Source organism: Equus quagga, chromosome 17 (assembly GCF_021613505.1).
Source record: "Equus quagga isolate Etosha38 chromosome 17, UCLA_HA_Equagga_1.0, whole genome shotgun sequence".
NCBI lineage: Eukaryota > Metazoa > Chordata > Mammalia > Perissodactyla > Equidae > Equus > Equus quagga.
In genome coordinates this window covers 47,851,284-47,866,033 of record NC_060283.1, presented here as the reverse complement: position 1 = coordinate 47,866,033, position 14,750 = coordinate 47,851,284, and the positions used below count along the sequence as shown (strand labels likewise).

General features: G+C 39.0%; 1 protein-coding gene across 1 annotated transcript in view; it reads right to left on the bottom strand.

Moving 5' to 3' along the window:
* Positions 1 to 572: 572 nt before the first annotated feature.
* The window catches only part of PAX3 (paired box 3), a 94,625-nt gene continuing 80,447 nt past the window's right edge, over positions 573 to 14,750 (bottom strand). Inside the window, exons 8-9 of the mRNA XM_046644247.1 lie at positions 2,524 to 2,770; positions 573 to 2,029 (exon numbers count right to left, since the gene is read on the bottom strand). Coding sequence (XP_046500203.1) covers positions 1,995 to 2,029; positions 2,524 to 2,770 — 282 coding nt within the window. The 3' untranslated portion in view covers positions 573 to 1,994. The remainder of the gene's footprint in view (positions 2,030 to 2,523; positions 2,771 to 14,750) is intronic.

The window sequence follows — 14,750 nt, the reverse complement described above, 5'->3', positions numbered from 1 at the left end:
GAAGGGAGAGAGGGAGGGAGGAAGAAAGAAAGAATGAAACAGGTATAATATTTTTCATGAAGAGTGAAGAAAGCTTCTAAAACATCATATGAGAGCTTTCAATAAAAATTTCAGTGGAGGTGATAGTAGGAGATAAAGATAGAGTCTGGTGTTCTGGAGGAAAACAGGCTTTTAAGTGATGGTGGAGGAGTTTCATAGCTCTGAGAGAACCAAGGAGAGAGGAAGGCAGACTTGAGAGTCTTTTCTAGATTCCACGTCCATGAAATCACAAACTCAAAAGTGTGTTCTTAAAAGTCCTTAAAAGTGTGTTCAACCAGGCTTCTTCAAAAGAATACAGTTGTGAGTTGTGCAACCTTATTTGTCCAAGTTATAGTCTAATCTAACAGGCACTTGGAGGTGAAGTATATATTTTGTTGGGTCCCCATTTCCAAGTTTTTATTATATGACATTCACCAGTTTCCCCAAAAAAGCAGTGTGGGGCAAGTTTTCATAACTGTTTATTCATTATAAATAGTAAATATTTACTGCACTTTTTACATGAAAGACATTTTTACAACACGTTGTTGGTTGAGGTTGCAACACAAAGATAACACTTCTCTTGATCCATCACGCTCTAAGACCAATGTATGAACTAAACTCGGTACTATGTGTCTAATCTCACTATCTCTCTACCTCATAATTCTTAACTCTAAAAGGAATGTATTTGTGCCTACCTCGTTCATGGTTCCGAGAATAGAAAGAAATAAATAACACTGCCTTCCACCTCTTTGTTCCTCTTAAGATCTCAAAAAGCAAATTTATTGACATTCTAAAATGTCACCACGCAAACGTATATAAACCTCAGTTCCTAGAATCTCTTAATATTGGATATCATTGTATAATTTAAAAGTACATGAGAGCCACGTGGACATTTCTGTTCTTGCCCTGCCTTTCACAGAAAAGAGAAGAATGCAAACGTAATCATTTTAAAGCACTATTCTCAAACATGGTCTCTAATCAAAAGGAGCAAGTCGGGTGTTGGTTGTCCAACCAATGGCGAACATCACTGCATTCTACCACAATGAATCACGGGCTGCGAAAACAAAGCACCTGCAAAAATATAGTTCTGATTCTGTTTATATGGCCCTGGCCATTGCCAAAGCATCCGTGAGGTACACAGTATTGCACACTGATAAGCAGCTGTGGGAATGCACATCACTTCTTCTCCACCACACCCTCCCCCCGTCCAGGTTGGCTTCCAAATGAAAATGAATTGGGAACACTTCACACACTTCTCCCACACCAGGAAAGAAAACCAGTTTTTCTTCCTGCTATCCCATATCTTGTTAGCAAGATGGTCCGTCCAGGACATTTATTGACAACTGGATTACAAATGAGGATAACAAATAATTTATTTGGGAGGTCCTTTACATCTAGTCTAACTTCCTAAAAATGGCGGCATTTATTTTGATGTCAATTTCCAGTGTGTAAAAGTCAATGATTCCTCCATTCCTGCTTCATTAAGCAAGCAGTTTGAAAGTTGAAGAAGTGTCCCCATTGGACATCAAACATGTTATAGTTTAGAGTATTCTCTGACTATCTTTTAGAACATTCTGCTTGCACAAACCAGGCTAGATAAATCTCACGCGTGCACACACGGCCACGGACACACACACACACACACACACACACACAAATGGAATGTTTTAGCTCCTTGATCATCAGCACTAAAGAGCTGGGATATTTTGATATGTAGCCATGTTAAATCATTGCTTTAAAATGTTGCATTTGTCTTTTATTGTTCCAGGTCTTCCTTTTCTCCACTGCTTATGTTCCACACGTTCAAAAGAATTTGAAACCAACTACTGGAGAAAGAAAATCAGTCACTCTCCTTTGTCTCCTGTCAGGACTGCCCCCCAAAAGGGTGATTTTTTTTTTTTTCTGAGAAGGTTCTTCATGTCTAGGCTGTGGAGACCGGAAACAGGGCCAGTTTCTGCTCCAAGTGGACAGTTCACTTATGCGATATCTGGTTTGAGATAATGAAAGGCACCTGTAAGAAAACACACACAGCTTTTTAGGTCACGCTGGGACAATTCACAGCAAGGGGCAAAATCAGCTACAGGCTGACAATGTCATATTTAATACCGCGGTATCAAAGGATCGAGACTAATATTTTTATTCCTGAGACAAGTTTGACACAACTCTGTGTCTTTGGGATTATACCTCATATGATCCTTGAGCTGACCTCATTAAGAACATGTGTTTCTAATGCCAGGGGTTATTTCATTTTGGCCAACCCTTATGTTTTACCTAGTGGCAATCAGGTTTCATGTCTCAGCAATTAATAACCGCAAGATGTTGTTGACATCAGTTAAGAAAATAATTATACAAGGGATCCCTTGCTGGAACAATCAGCAAGCTTTGCCACAAAATTGATGCTGGGATGTAAGGCTTAATCATGTGGCCATATCCTGTTTCTTAAGGAAGAGTGGACGTTTTTCACCCTTCTAGGAGTAATTACCCCCTAGACAGTCTGAGGCTTACTTTGTCCATACTGCCCGTATTGGTAGCCTGTGACAGGGTCCATACTGTAGCCCGTGGTGCTATAGGTGGGTGGACAATAGGACTGAGATGTTGGCAGACTGTCCAAGCTCTTCATATGGTCTAGTCTCTGACTGCAGCTGGCCGACACCGTGGTGGTAGGTTCCAGGCCCCCCGTGAGAGGGGAGAGAGCATAATCGGTCTGGGGCTGATGGGGTACCCCGCCATGGTTGGTCAGGAGTCCCATTACCTAAAATAAACAGGCAGATTGGGAAGAAATGAGAATGCAGGGCAGACCAGGTTATAGCCGATCGCTGGAAGAATAACTGGGGAAGTCTAATTTTTATCTCTTTGGAAATCGACTGTTAAAGAGCTGTCCAGAAGACAGTGACCCCAATTCAAAGTGACACAGGTATTACATCATGCCCAATGATAACATCTGACTGCCATTTCAGAAGAAGGAAAGAGGGGAGGGAGAAGGGGGGAGGAAAGGAAAAGAGAAAGAAGGAAAGGGGGTGAGCGAGAGAGATTACACTCACCATGCCTCTAGTGATAAAATCGGACAGGAATTTCAAAGAAGGGGAAAAAAGGAAGGACGGAGGGACACAGGGATAGAGGGATGGAGGGAGGGAGAAATTATACCTGTTCGTATAGAATAATGTTTAACCATATATTACATCTGGAAATTTCACACATCATTTCAAACAAGCATTTGCTTACATTTTTTTTAAAGTTAATAAATTTATATCCAATTCTTTTTGTGTATTTTGAGATCTCTATGTCCTTTTTCATAGAGTTCCCCCTCAAGAAAGTTTCTCTCTCTATCTTGGCCATCTTCCAGTAATTAGAAATAATTACTTCCTCCCCAACGTTCCTTTGTCTCACTCTGGAATCATTACTTCGGTCACTACTTTGAATTATTAGAGCTTTGGGGGGAATAACCCACTCATCTCTATCCCCAGCATGTAACAGAGTGCCTGGCACATAATAGTGAGTGAATGAATGGATGAATGAATGAATGGTGATTCTCCAGGTAACTGCCTCCATTACCTATCCTTTCTTTTCTTCTCTAAACTAACATTTCATGTATAAGAAGTGTTAAAAGGAAAGAAAAGCCTGAAATGCAAACATATTAAACAAATTCCATTCCATTTCATAAATAACCCTAGAGAGCAAGACAGCTTTAAAAAAAACAAAACTGTGATAACAGAACAACTTTCAGATGAGCAAGGTGAAGTGTTTCACAAACTCAAGCTCACTGACCCTTGAAATGCCTTGTGATGGAAGTAAGTAGATAATTAATTTTGCAGCTGGAAAACGGCCACAGGAGAGAAAAGATTTTTCTCAACTTCCTACAATTCAGTGGCAGGACTCACAAAGCAATTGCGGAAGAAATGGACTGCTGGGTGAAGAGTCTGACCTGATTACAAACTACCACCCACTTACAAAATACTTACAAAGTGCAGGGGCCCACAATCCCACAATCTTGCCATAATACTCCTGTCTTTTAGGACACTTGAAGCATATGGAGAGTAAAGTGTACCAACGACACAACTGGAGAGGGCAGCAATGAAACCCACGCCCTGACTCTAGGCCTTGTGCTATCACCCAAGGTGACTCAGCCAGTAGAATCCTAGATCTAGGGGTTCCAGCAAGGCAGGTAGGAGGGACTAGTCCTGCATCCCGGAAAGCATCCTAAATTCCATTCCAAACACAGTAAGGCCACAATCCCCTTTAGAAAGGATTTGCATAATCCTCATAGCAAAACAAAATCTTCTTGAAATAAAACTTTAAACTGATCCATCTTCACTTAGCCCCAAGAGACAGAAAAAAAAAAAAAAGAGAGAGAAGGAGAGAGAATCTGTTCACCACCTTCTATGGCTTACCCTTTTTTCCTCCATTCTAACGAGCCACTGCTTCCCCTGGCCTTTCCCCAGAGGCCCCAGTCTTCCGTCCTTGTCTCCCTTTCATATGAGTTACTGTGTCTGTGCGCACGTGGAGGGGTGGGCCAGTGTGGAGAAAGCAGCCAAGTAATAACCAAATTTTTAAAGACATCCCAAAGGATCTAGACTGGAGTTATGTGATAAAATACCTTTTTAAAAATCTCTAAAAATTACTTATATTCTAAAAACTAATCATAAGTGACAGAGCATGGTTTTGTTTTATTGGGGATTTGGGGAAAAGGAAAATCACAAAATAAAGTAAGAATCCACAGGATTCACGGCTCCAGGAGGATGGAAATCACTAGAACCTGGCACTCTCTGAGGGTCCCACCCCACAGCTGTTTACAGCAAGTTGATTACTTCATTTTCTCACTTTAAAAATGTGAACATAACCCAGAATGCATTGAAGCTATTTCCTGAAAGTTCTTCCCCCTATGTGGGTTTTTTTTTTCTTCTTTGCCTTTCTTTGAGCTTATATAAATCATTTTACAGTGTATGCTTGGAAAATTCATAAGCTTCCATTGATATACTAATTTATGAAATATTTTATTTCAAGTCAAAATTACCCATGTCTATTAGAAGAAAAGAGTCTTTAAAACAGAGTTTGTTACTCCTAAATCAGGGGTACCTCTTTGTGTACTGTCTGATGGGCAAGAATGGATAGGGAAAATTAAAATGTGAAAACTGTGATTTTTTTTAAAGAAAAGGGGACAATGACACAGGGCACCAATATTTTACTGTGTAACTAAGCTGTGCTAAGTAAAAAAACAGCCACTTAGAAAAAGCAATTTTGCAATTGTATCAATCCAGAGAAAAAAACTATCCAGTGGTTCCAGAAAAAAGGAAATTTATTTTAAATCAAGAGTGTCCTGCATGAAGATACGTACTTGAAACTCATTTAATGGTATGTCACTTTAAGGGAGAAATGGAATACTCTATATACGGTTATAGTTGAAAAGGAAGAGCAAGATTTTATCCAAAACATGCACACTCTCCCAAGCGTACATGAGCTATAGGTACATCTTTGTGATAAGCTTTTTTTAATCCTCTGCCATACATTTCTTGTTTACATTTTGAAGGCAGCAATAACTTTGTCCATGGGGGAAAAAAAATGAAGATCCTAAAAGAGAAGAAATGAGTACTTCCTATAAGCAAAACTCAGCTTATGATGTTCATGTAGCAACTTTGTGCAACTGCTGAATTAGAAAATACTTTAGGATAGGATTTAAATCTAAGACCTTAAAATAAATCTACTGGAGAATGGAGAAGATATCTGCCAGGGCTGTATTCTAAGGCAAAAGAAAGATAGTTTCTCAAAAATTCCAGGGCTCAGTGTCTTTAAGACATCCTGGAGCGTGACTCAGTTAGGAGTATGGCTGCTGGGTGAAGGGAATACGATGGATGCTTACTGGTCTTCCTATCCGTATTGTCTCTGTCACACATGGGAAACTAGTGACAGCTCCTGCTTTAGCAATGTCCCTTAGCTCAGCAGCCCAATACTTGCAGCGGCTAATGTGAGGAGATGCAGAGGACCCAAGACCGGCTTATCTTTGGTCCCTTTGACTTTCCTGATAGAGCCCAAGAAACAGGCATTCTCCCACAAATTCTGATTTCCGCTGTGATAGTCACATATTGTAATCATGATTTCCTTCTCAAAAATTGTTTAAGGATGAGGAAAGAGGTACTAATATTTTCCTACATTGATCTGAAATTGAAATTTATAGATAATTATAACTAACGTGATTTATTTCAATATTTCACATTGAGAAGGCTGGAAATATATGCCTTTTTAATAACTTCTAATTGAAGAATTAAAAAGGCAATCTGTGTTGGGAAAATAATAGTGAATCTATCAATACAAAATACATTACTTTCCCCTAACATAATTTAAAATCTCAACTCTCTGTGGAAGGGTCCCATTACACTTTTATGTATGTTTTTCTAAAAGCTATTTTGTATTTCACGTGGTCCAAGGGAAGCGATGGAAATTTCTTCTTGCTGCACAAAGTTGTTGTTAAACGAACTTCTTGGAACTCTCTCCAATATGGTTATAGGATGTCTTCCAGTCATATTTTCTTTTTAAGAATAGTCCCAGGATTTCTTTTATACATGCTTTTCCTATAGCAATTTATAATTCAAAGCCGAAAATAAAATCCTCATTTGTGGCAAAGTGTGTTTTTTTCCCTCATAAGCTATTAGTAAGCTGTTTCTACTACAGGGTTGGCATTTTTCCCTGACTTTTTTTTTTTAATTTGGGGTAGGGGAGGTACAACTGCCTGGTTTTCACAAACAATTTCAAAGGAAAAGAAAGAAACTCCGTGCTACTCAGTCCTGTTGATGGAACGCTGACCACATTCTTATTAATTGCCAGATAAGTCCAGGAGATACAATGACCAAGAAAAGAGTTGTCCCTTAATAAGAACCTCTGTTTTGTCCCATTGGGAAGGGACATGGGGGCAGGACTTAGCTTTTACTTTCAGTTGAGTACAACTCTTAGGTAAGGCATCTGAAAAAAATCTAATAAGTATATTTCTAAATTGTTACCTCCAAAACATTTCCCAGACACTACTTCTAAATTGTTTTACGGATAACCTTTAAAAACAAATGCGTGAGCTGACACCTCTCCCACCAGTTCCTCAGTCGTTTGCATTATTAGAGACATTTTCTGAAGATGTCTTTAAGGTCATTCTCAAGTTTCAGGATTCCAAGTAGGTTGTTTATATCTTGATTGGAAGATTATATGGTTCAGGAAAAACTAACTCTTTACGATTGCTTCATGCCATATTTCTCTTAATTAATTTTCCTGCCGTAAGATCAAATATAAATCATAAAAACTATGGGCCAAATTAAGATTTACATTTAAAACAATGTATCTGGAAAAATGTCTGTCTTGGTGCAAGCATTATGGTTTTGCCATCAGTCAAAGGTGCTCAGAGCTTATCAGAAATCTAAAATGGTTTAGCAAATTATGGTGTACATCTAGGCGCTTCTTTATTCCTTAGCAGGACTCCTGGTTGATGTCTTTATTTTCTTTTTTATACTTAAATAATCAGATCTTCTTCTGATTTAACATTTAATAATATACGTTTAAGTTGCTTTTTAGAAAACCATTGTGCTGATATACAAGGTTTTAGGGGGTTTTTTTTTTAGGTTCTACCCTCCTCTCCAAAAGTCTACTGACTATACATATATATTTAATTTGGATATCACTTATTTCTAGAACCAAACAAAATATTCAAATGTTTATCCGAATGTTTTTTGCCTATACGGGTGCTACCGGAGTCACTTAATGGTTTAATTTCAATGACTGTCTCTTTGAGCCTGAAAAGCCTAAAATTTGAACAGAGAAAACTTTCCTGAAAATGTTGTCTTCAGATTGAAATGCCTTAGGAATGATCCTGCAGTTGATTAGCATCTAAATAATTAGATTTTTGGCCTGGTCTGTTTGAAAGCTGTAAGAGGGAAGTGGCCTGAAGGCAGAAGTTTCTCTCAAGGTAAGTATGGTGACCTTCTCACCCACACCGAGAGCTATGGGAGGGCATGCATGGCTGACTGTTGCCTAACCACACAGAAAACCAGGGCGTGTAAAATGTCCACCTAAAAACATCTTTATTTTCTACTTTCATCCTGAGCTCACATTTTGCAAGTAGCTATGTTTAATGCATGACAAAAGACTGAGCGCCAGGCAAGTGTGGCTCATATGTTGCATAATGTCCAAGTTTTATTTGTAAAGAGCACAGTCAGTACTGTCTTAGTAAAACTCCAAGTGGTGTATGTGCTTTAATCTCCAGGCCTGCGATCAATTACAGAATAACTTTTATTTTATCAGTTCTTTAGAGTATCTGTTTCTCAATAGAGCTAAGCTACTAAATAGATAGCAACACTCTTTAGGGACTGATGACTAAAATATTAATCTAGGCGAAGAATTAGCATAGAAATGGCTTGCAAGAAATACATATATATATACACACACATGCATATATACATATATATAGTTTACTTCTAGCTAATGATAAACAATCACATCACGTCCATCTACTATCAATAAAATAAAGCCCATTAAGAAAAAGCTTATTCCACCTATATGAAAAAGTATGCTAGTTAATACAGTTGGTATTTGACGATGTTAGACCCACCATGGGCTGTAATAAAATTCTCATATGTTTGAATTCATTTACGCATGCCTGCATTTAATATGCTTTGTGACCATGTCTACAATTAATATGATTTATGAGAAAAGAACATGTGCCATATTGGGGGGTATACCATACGTATTTTTTTTCTTCTATGAATGAAAAATATAACAGAACGGCTCAGGGAAAATTGTTGGCCGTTAGCATATTGAGAGGGACTCACAGGGCCCTGAGTAAACTTGGGAGAGTTAATGATATCCTCTTATCTGACCCTGACACATTTGCAGCATGTAATTTACAGAAGCTCTGTCCAGGGAATCTTGACAAATGCTCCTAACGATGTCAGGGCAATGTTCCATTCTAATGTAAAACAGATGTGGGTCAGATACCCTCATTCATCACTTAACACAGAGAGTCTCAAACTCTTTCTAGCAGGAATGACATTACCTGCTGTTAACTCTTCTCATTTCAGGAAATTTCTTACAACCACAGTAGCTCTCTGAAGGATAAGCATTCAAACCTATCACCATTTCAAAAACCTGTCTAAATACACGACTGTGGAAAATCAAACATATATCTTGGTTTAATTTCATGACTACTTCAGGACACGTTTGCTAAATGTTAATTGACCCTTGGGGACCTAAGATTCCAAATATAGAAAGGGAAAAGCTCTATGCTCGGGCATCCCACAAGACTTCAGTGAGACGGCGTTTAGAACTTTACCTCTAATTGCCCATAATATAAACCTGCATTCAAGGAGCTGATTTACCCTAATAACCATTCATAAACGCAAACCTTGCCAAACCTTAAATGCCCAGCTCTGTGTGAAATTCACAAAAAAAGAAAGAAAAAAAAAAAACCCCATAATAAAGTACAAATCCACATTGCCTTTCAGGAAGAGGGATCTCAACTCCACCCCTCCTAAGAAGAAGGATGTTGGGCTACACGGTATTCCGGTTCCTCTAGAATCTTCCCTACCACCCAATACATTCCAGCCCACTAAGGAAGGAAAACAGCTGCCAACTCAACAAAGAAATTTCTTCTTTCTTCTAGACCAGGCGTGATATAGGCAAACACTTCCGTGGCTGCGCAAAGTCAATGTCTTAAGACTCCATCTATTAAATGCCTGAAGATCACAGAAGAGAAACTTCCCTGCCCTCTTCACGTGAAGGAAGCTATGTCCTTAAAATAGAGAAGAGAGCCAGCTGAAACAACCAAGTGATACTGACTTAATGAGTAGATCTCAACAATGAACATCCCCTTTAGGCAAGGTTTTCTGGTCTGTTTCACAGACATTGCGGTAAGGCAGAACAAGCATGCATTTAAGATGCACGGAGACTTGTAGCAACTCTACAGATATTGGAGTTTGAGAACACAGTCCTCCAAGAACCAGAAGCTACTACAGCGCTAAGCTAAAGTCCCATCTACCTTAATTTCCTCTCTTACCTGATTCCAGGGGCACTGGACCGATGAAGATGTATGGCTTTTCCACCTGAAAATTGACTAGTGTCCTTGATCATAAATTGGGCAGTGGCTATGTCCCCTATTGCACAGGCAACTTTGTGTAGGCTGGCAACATACAGGGCCTACAGTGAAGCCACTTACATAGTTTTTTGATCTACAAAAATTTAATCTGCTCCTACAGATCTCGACAAAATAAAGTCTTTGTAATTTAGTGATTAAAAGAATGTTCCTGGGGGCCGGCCCCATGGCTGAGTGGTTAAGTCTGCATGCCCCACTTTGGCGGCCCAGGGTTTTGCTGGTTCAGATTCTGGGTGTGGACATAGCACCACTCATCAGGCCATGCTAAGGCAGCATCCCACCTAGCACAACCAGAGGTACTCACAACTAGAATATACGACTATGGGGGGGGGGGGGGGGCGTTGGGGAAAAGAAGAAAAAAAGAAAAGCCAGAAGATTGGCAACAGATGTTAGCTCAGGTGCCAATCTTTGGGGAAAAGAAAAAACAAAGAATGTTCCTCAATCAGTTACTTCCAAATTACTTAGACTGTCCCTTAATTTCTAAAGCCTTTCTACTTTACCTATTGTTTCAGATCCCTTTATCCCTTGCTGATGAGAAAGAAGCACAACACACATCAGATTCTCCTGCCTTTGAGATAAGTATCATGCTTCTAATTTATCTAGTACCATAGAAGCTGGACTGTATATTTTTGAAAATGTGTTCCTGTTGATATTATATTTCAATAAATCAAAACAAGAATAAGAAACAGAAAACAATAGGAAACTCCTGTCTGCTCCCCACTCTTAGCCCCATGGAATGAAGGATCATTGGCTCTTGTTCGTTGTAGTGGATTCTCATGTTATTGTGATCTGAATTACGGAAACAAACCTAATTTTTGTATGATGTATTTCTAAGGACTATCATATCCCAGACATATTACAATTACTGCATTCTGAATGGACACCAATATTTAAAATATCTAAGTGGAGTACCTGAAAATACTCCGGGCCACCAAGAAACTGACTTTCCTTTATATTACTCAGTTTCCACATTTGCCTTCTTTGTCAAAAACAAACAAAAATTTTGGGGCTTTTTTTTGGTCAGAGGTTCACGTGATATTTTTAAGTCAATAATGAAGGCCCTGTCGCGATAGTATTACTACTTTATCAAAAAACATTTAAGTTTCCTAAGTACTGCGTATCTCAGCATAACTCTACAGGACAATTCTTTTTCGATATCTTCCAAGGTTAACAAGAAGGTGAAACAGAAGCTGAGATATTTTAGGCAACTTGTCGAACACACCCAGCTAGTGAGCGGCTGAGAAATATTGGAAGCTCATGCTTTTGACCTTGGGGTTCCTTTTGTAGGTCAATGAGTTACACCCACTGCAATCGATTCACTAATCAGGAATTCTCTTTCTTTCCTTTACTCCCTTATCTGCCTCATGGAAACATTCTTAAGCAGTTTATAGCTTCTTCTTTAAAATTTCTCTTTTTCCTGCTAAGTTCTTATACAGAGACATGGGAATGTGTTGAAGTAGAAGATAACACCAAACGTTAAATAGAAAGAAACAGTCCCTTGTGAAAAAACTCAAGGGAAATATTCATCATTTGGGTCTCCAGCTGAGTTTTCTTTCATTCAGCACTTTCTAGGAAATGTTTCTCAAAACTTGGTAGTTTGATGCTCAACAAAAGGGCTCCAACTTAAACTGGAGAACACCGAGTTACACAAACATGTTTCCATGCTGCAAGACTTGCCAGAGCCTTTAGTAGGCTAAGATGCACTGGGACTCTGAAAGATAAAGAGAGATAATTTGTAACATTTACCAAGTTGCTGATTCAGAATCCTTTTTGCCCAAACCACTGTTCCAAGGAGCCCAGTTTGGGGAACAAGGCTTTAGTAACAGGCACTGTTTGGTTTCTGGGTATTCAAAGACGATGATGACCTAGTACCATTTTTCTAGAAGCGCATGGTCAAAGGGAGAAATGGATACATTATCATATAATACAGTGTGGTATGGGTTTTAACAAGGTATGATGAGCACACCGGTGTGGCAGCAACGGAGGCCAAAACAAGACATTCTGCCTGGAATAGTCACAGAAGGGCTGATATTGAACTAGAAATTTTCCCATGGAGTCATACAATAGAAGATCAGAGGGTTTTTAAATCTCAGAACAGATGCAATAGTTTACTTACATTTTTTAATGCAAGCTGCCCAAAACGAGACATCAGTATTTTGTGAGAAAGAGAGTTATTTCTTTAAATAAGGGCTGCCTCCTTCATTAGTTCAGAGCTGAGGACTGGCTGCATAGTCATCTTACAGCTAAGAAATCTGCCCTTCAGGGAGAAATCCTACCCTGTGACTCCACAAAACACACTGAGTCAAAGGGCCTCCCAATTCCCCATCTTTCCCATTGATCATGAGGGACAATGCAATCACCAACCTCAGAAACCAGTTTACTGAGCTCCGGCTAAATGTCAAGAGTAATTTTTAAATATTATGCTATACATTGAAAAATATACACCTCTGATGAAACCCAGACTGTTTTGCAGAGACAGATTCTTTAGAAAAAAAACAAAAAATAGTACACAACTAATGACTGAATCCAGTCTCCTGTGCCTACAGTACAAAGCACACATTCAACCCCTAATTGAATAAATATGCAAGTATTCAGATTTCTGTAGATATTCCCATTTTGCAAATGCAGTAATAAATTAAAAGCTTTACATTGCATTCCAACCGCATATAAAGGGTTGATTCAGACCATTAGCCTCACACCAGAATCCAGCATGGCTTTACAGTGTATTACCAACTACAAAGGAAAACTTTTTATTCTAGGAACTTAGTTATAGACTAAGCAATCACACTCAATTTTTTTCTCCTCAATGGCTAAAGGAATTCAAATGGACCTAAAAACCATGAGGTTGTTGCATCTGATTTGCCTAATGTACAAGAGAAAGTAGCTGATGGAGTTTCTAGTTAAATCAATTCAACAAATACAAAAATATTTAATTCAGCAGGAAAGGTTTTCTTGTGGCTCATTTCAGTAACATGATGTAAGATTTAGTCACTGGCTGCTGCTCCTTCCCTTTCTTTAAAAAAGGAGATTTTGGCCAAGTAGTTGTTTCTCTCGCAATTCTCCAATCTGTAACTAACTCAAGAGGCTGTGGCTAGAGTTGACATAAACCAGGGCTCTCCTCATAGTCTTTAAGGGTAGCAACCACAGCCTTCGGAGAAAAACCAAAGGCACCAGGTCAATTACAGCCTGCATTGCTTCAACAAATGGATTAGCAGCAAAGTTTTCACCACGGAGCAGAATATCTCGAAAACGTAATATGGCAGAATGGAAACATGCAAATGGCCGATGGTTATTCTGGTGTAGCTGAAATGGGCTCATTTATGATCATAAACATCCTCGAGCTTTCATAAACATGTGAGGCTCCTGCAGCCCTGGTTTTGAGCTCATGAACTGCTTTAGAAATGAAACAGAAAGAGGCTCAAACTTGGAGAGGCTGCCACTTTTGTACGGAATGTCTCTCTGTCTAAGCTTTGTTTGACACCCAACCAATCTCTTTAATCAAAATCACTCTTTTGCTTCCACAGATGAATTTCTGGAAAGTGTAAAGGGAAGGAAGTGCCTCTGTTGGGAATTTGGTTGGTGGCACCTGCTTGTTTGGATCTTCACGATGATAAAGATAGGCTGAGGGCACAGGATCTGCAACCGGTGTGTGAAATGGACAAAACAAATAGCCTAGCATCAAGTAGCTTCTGGATGTGAGCCCAAAAATGTCCAGAAAAATAGCTCCTCTGAAACAGGAGCTGGCCCTGCCACCAGGGTAAACCTTCCTGGTTTTATATGTTTCAACAGTACAAGAGGAGGTTAAGGAATTATCATGCTACAGTGAAAAAGATTTTCTCTCTATAGGAAACAGAAAAGTACCCATCACAACCATTCTTAATGACTATACCCCATGCACACAAGCTGATTCACAGTAAGCCCTTACACCTTCGATGGACAAAGAACCATCATCCTGCCTTACAGCTAAGGAATTTGAGATAATTATGAACACTGCAGTCCAAAAAATGACAAGCAAAATCAAAAGCAGCCTTGAGTTTTGTGTACACATATTAACACTTAAATGCTTCTCCCTAATAAGTTTCAGGATTAACAAATGTTTGTCAAAAGAAACTGTGCTGAGCAACTGAAATCTAATTTGAAATGGAACCACAACAGTCTAATACATATATGCATGAAATGGAGAAGCTGCCTAATAAGCGTGGCTGACACCAAATATGCAATTTACATACATTACACACTAATAATCTCAATTTTAATATTACTCTTTAAAAGCAACTGGATGGGTGGTTGAGTTAAAGGTTTTCTTTTGTAAAATGTGAATTAAGAACAAAAGTTGATCCTGGCATCTTACGCCCTTAACCACAATCTCGTTAACACAAAGATCTATCTGCTCTTTCTTGAGTCTATTTCAGAGACGGTACTTCATTCCCACAAACAAAGCTGTGATGATTCAACCAGACTTAACACATGAATGGTCAGTAAACTTGATGAGATCTGCAGACCTGCTCTTTGTTCCTGAGGTGCTGAGTGGTGAGCAAACATTCAAGCATCTTTAAGCCTGGTACGCAAATCTTTATGAGAATTTTTTCTTTCCTCAGTAGATTATCCATGA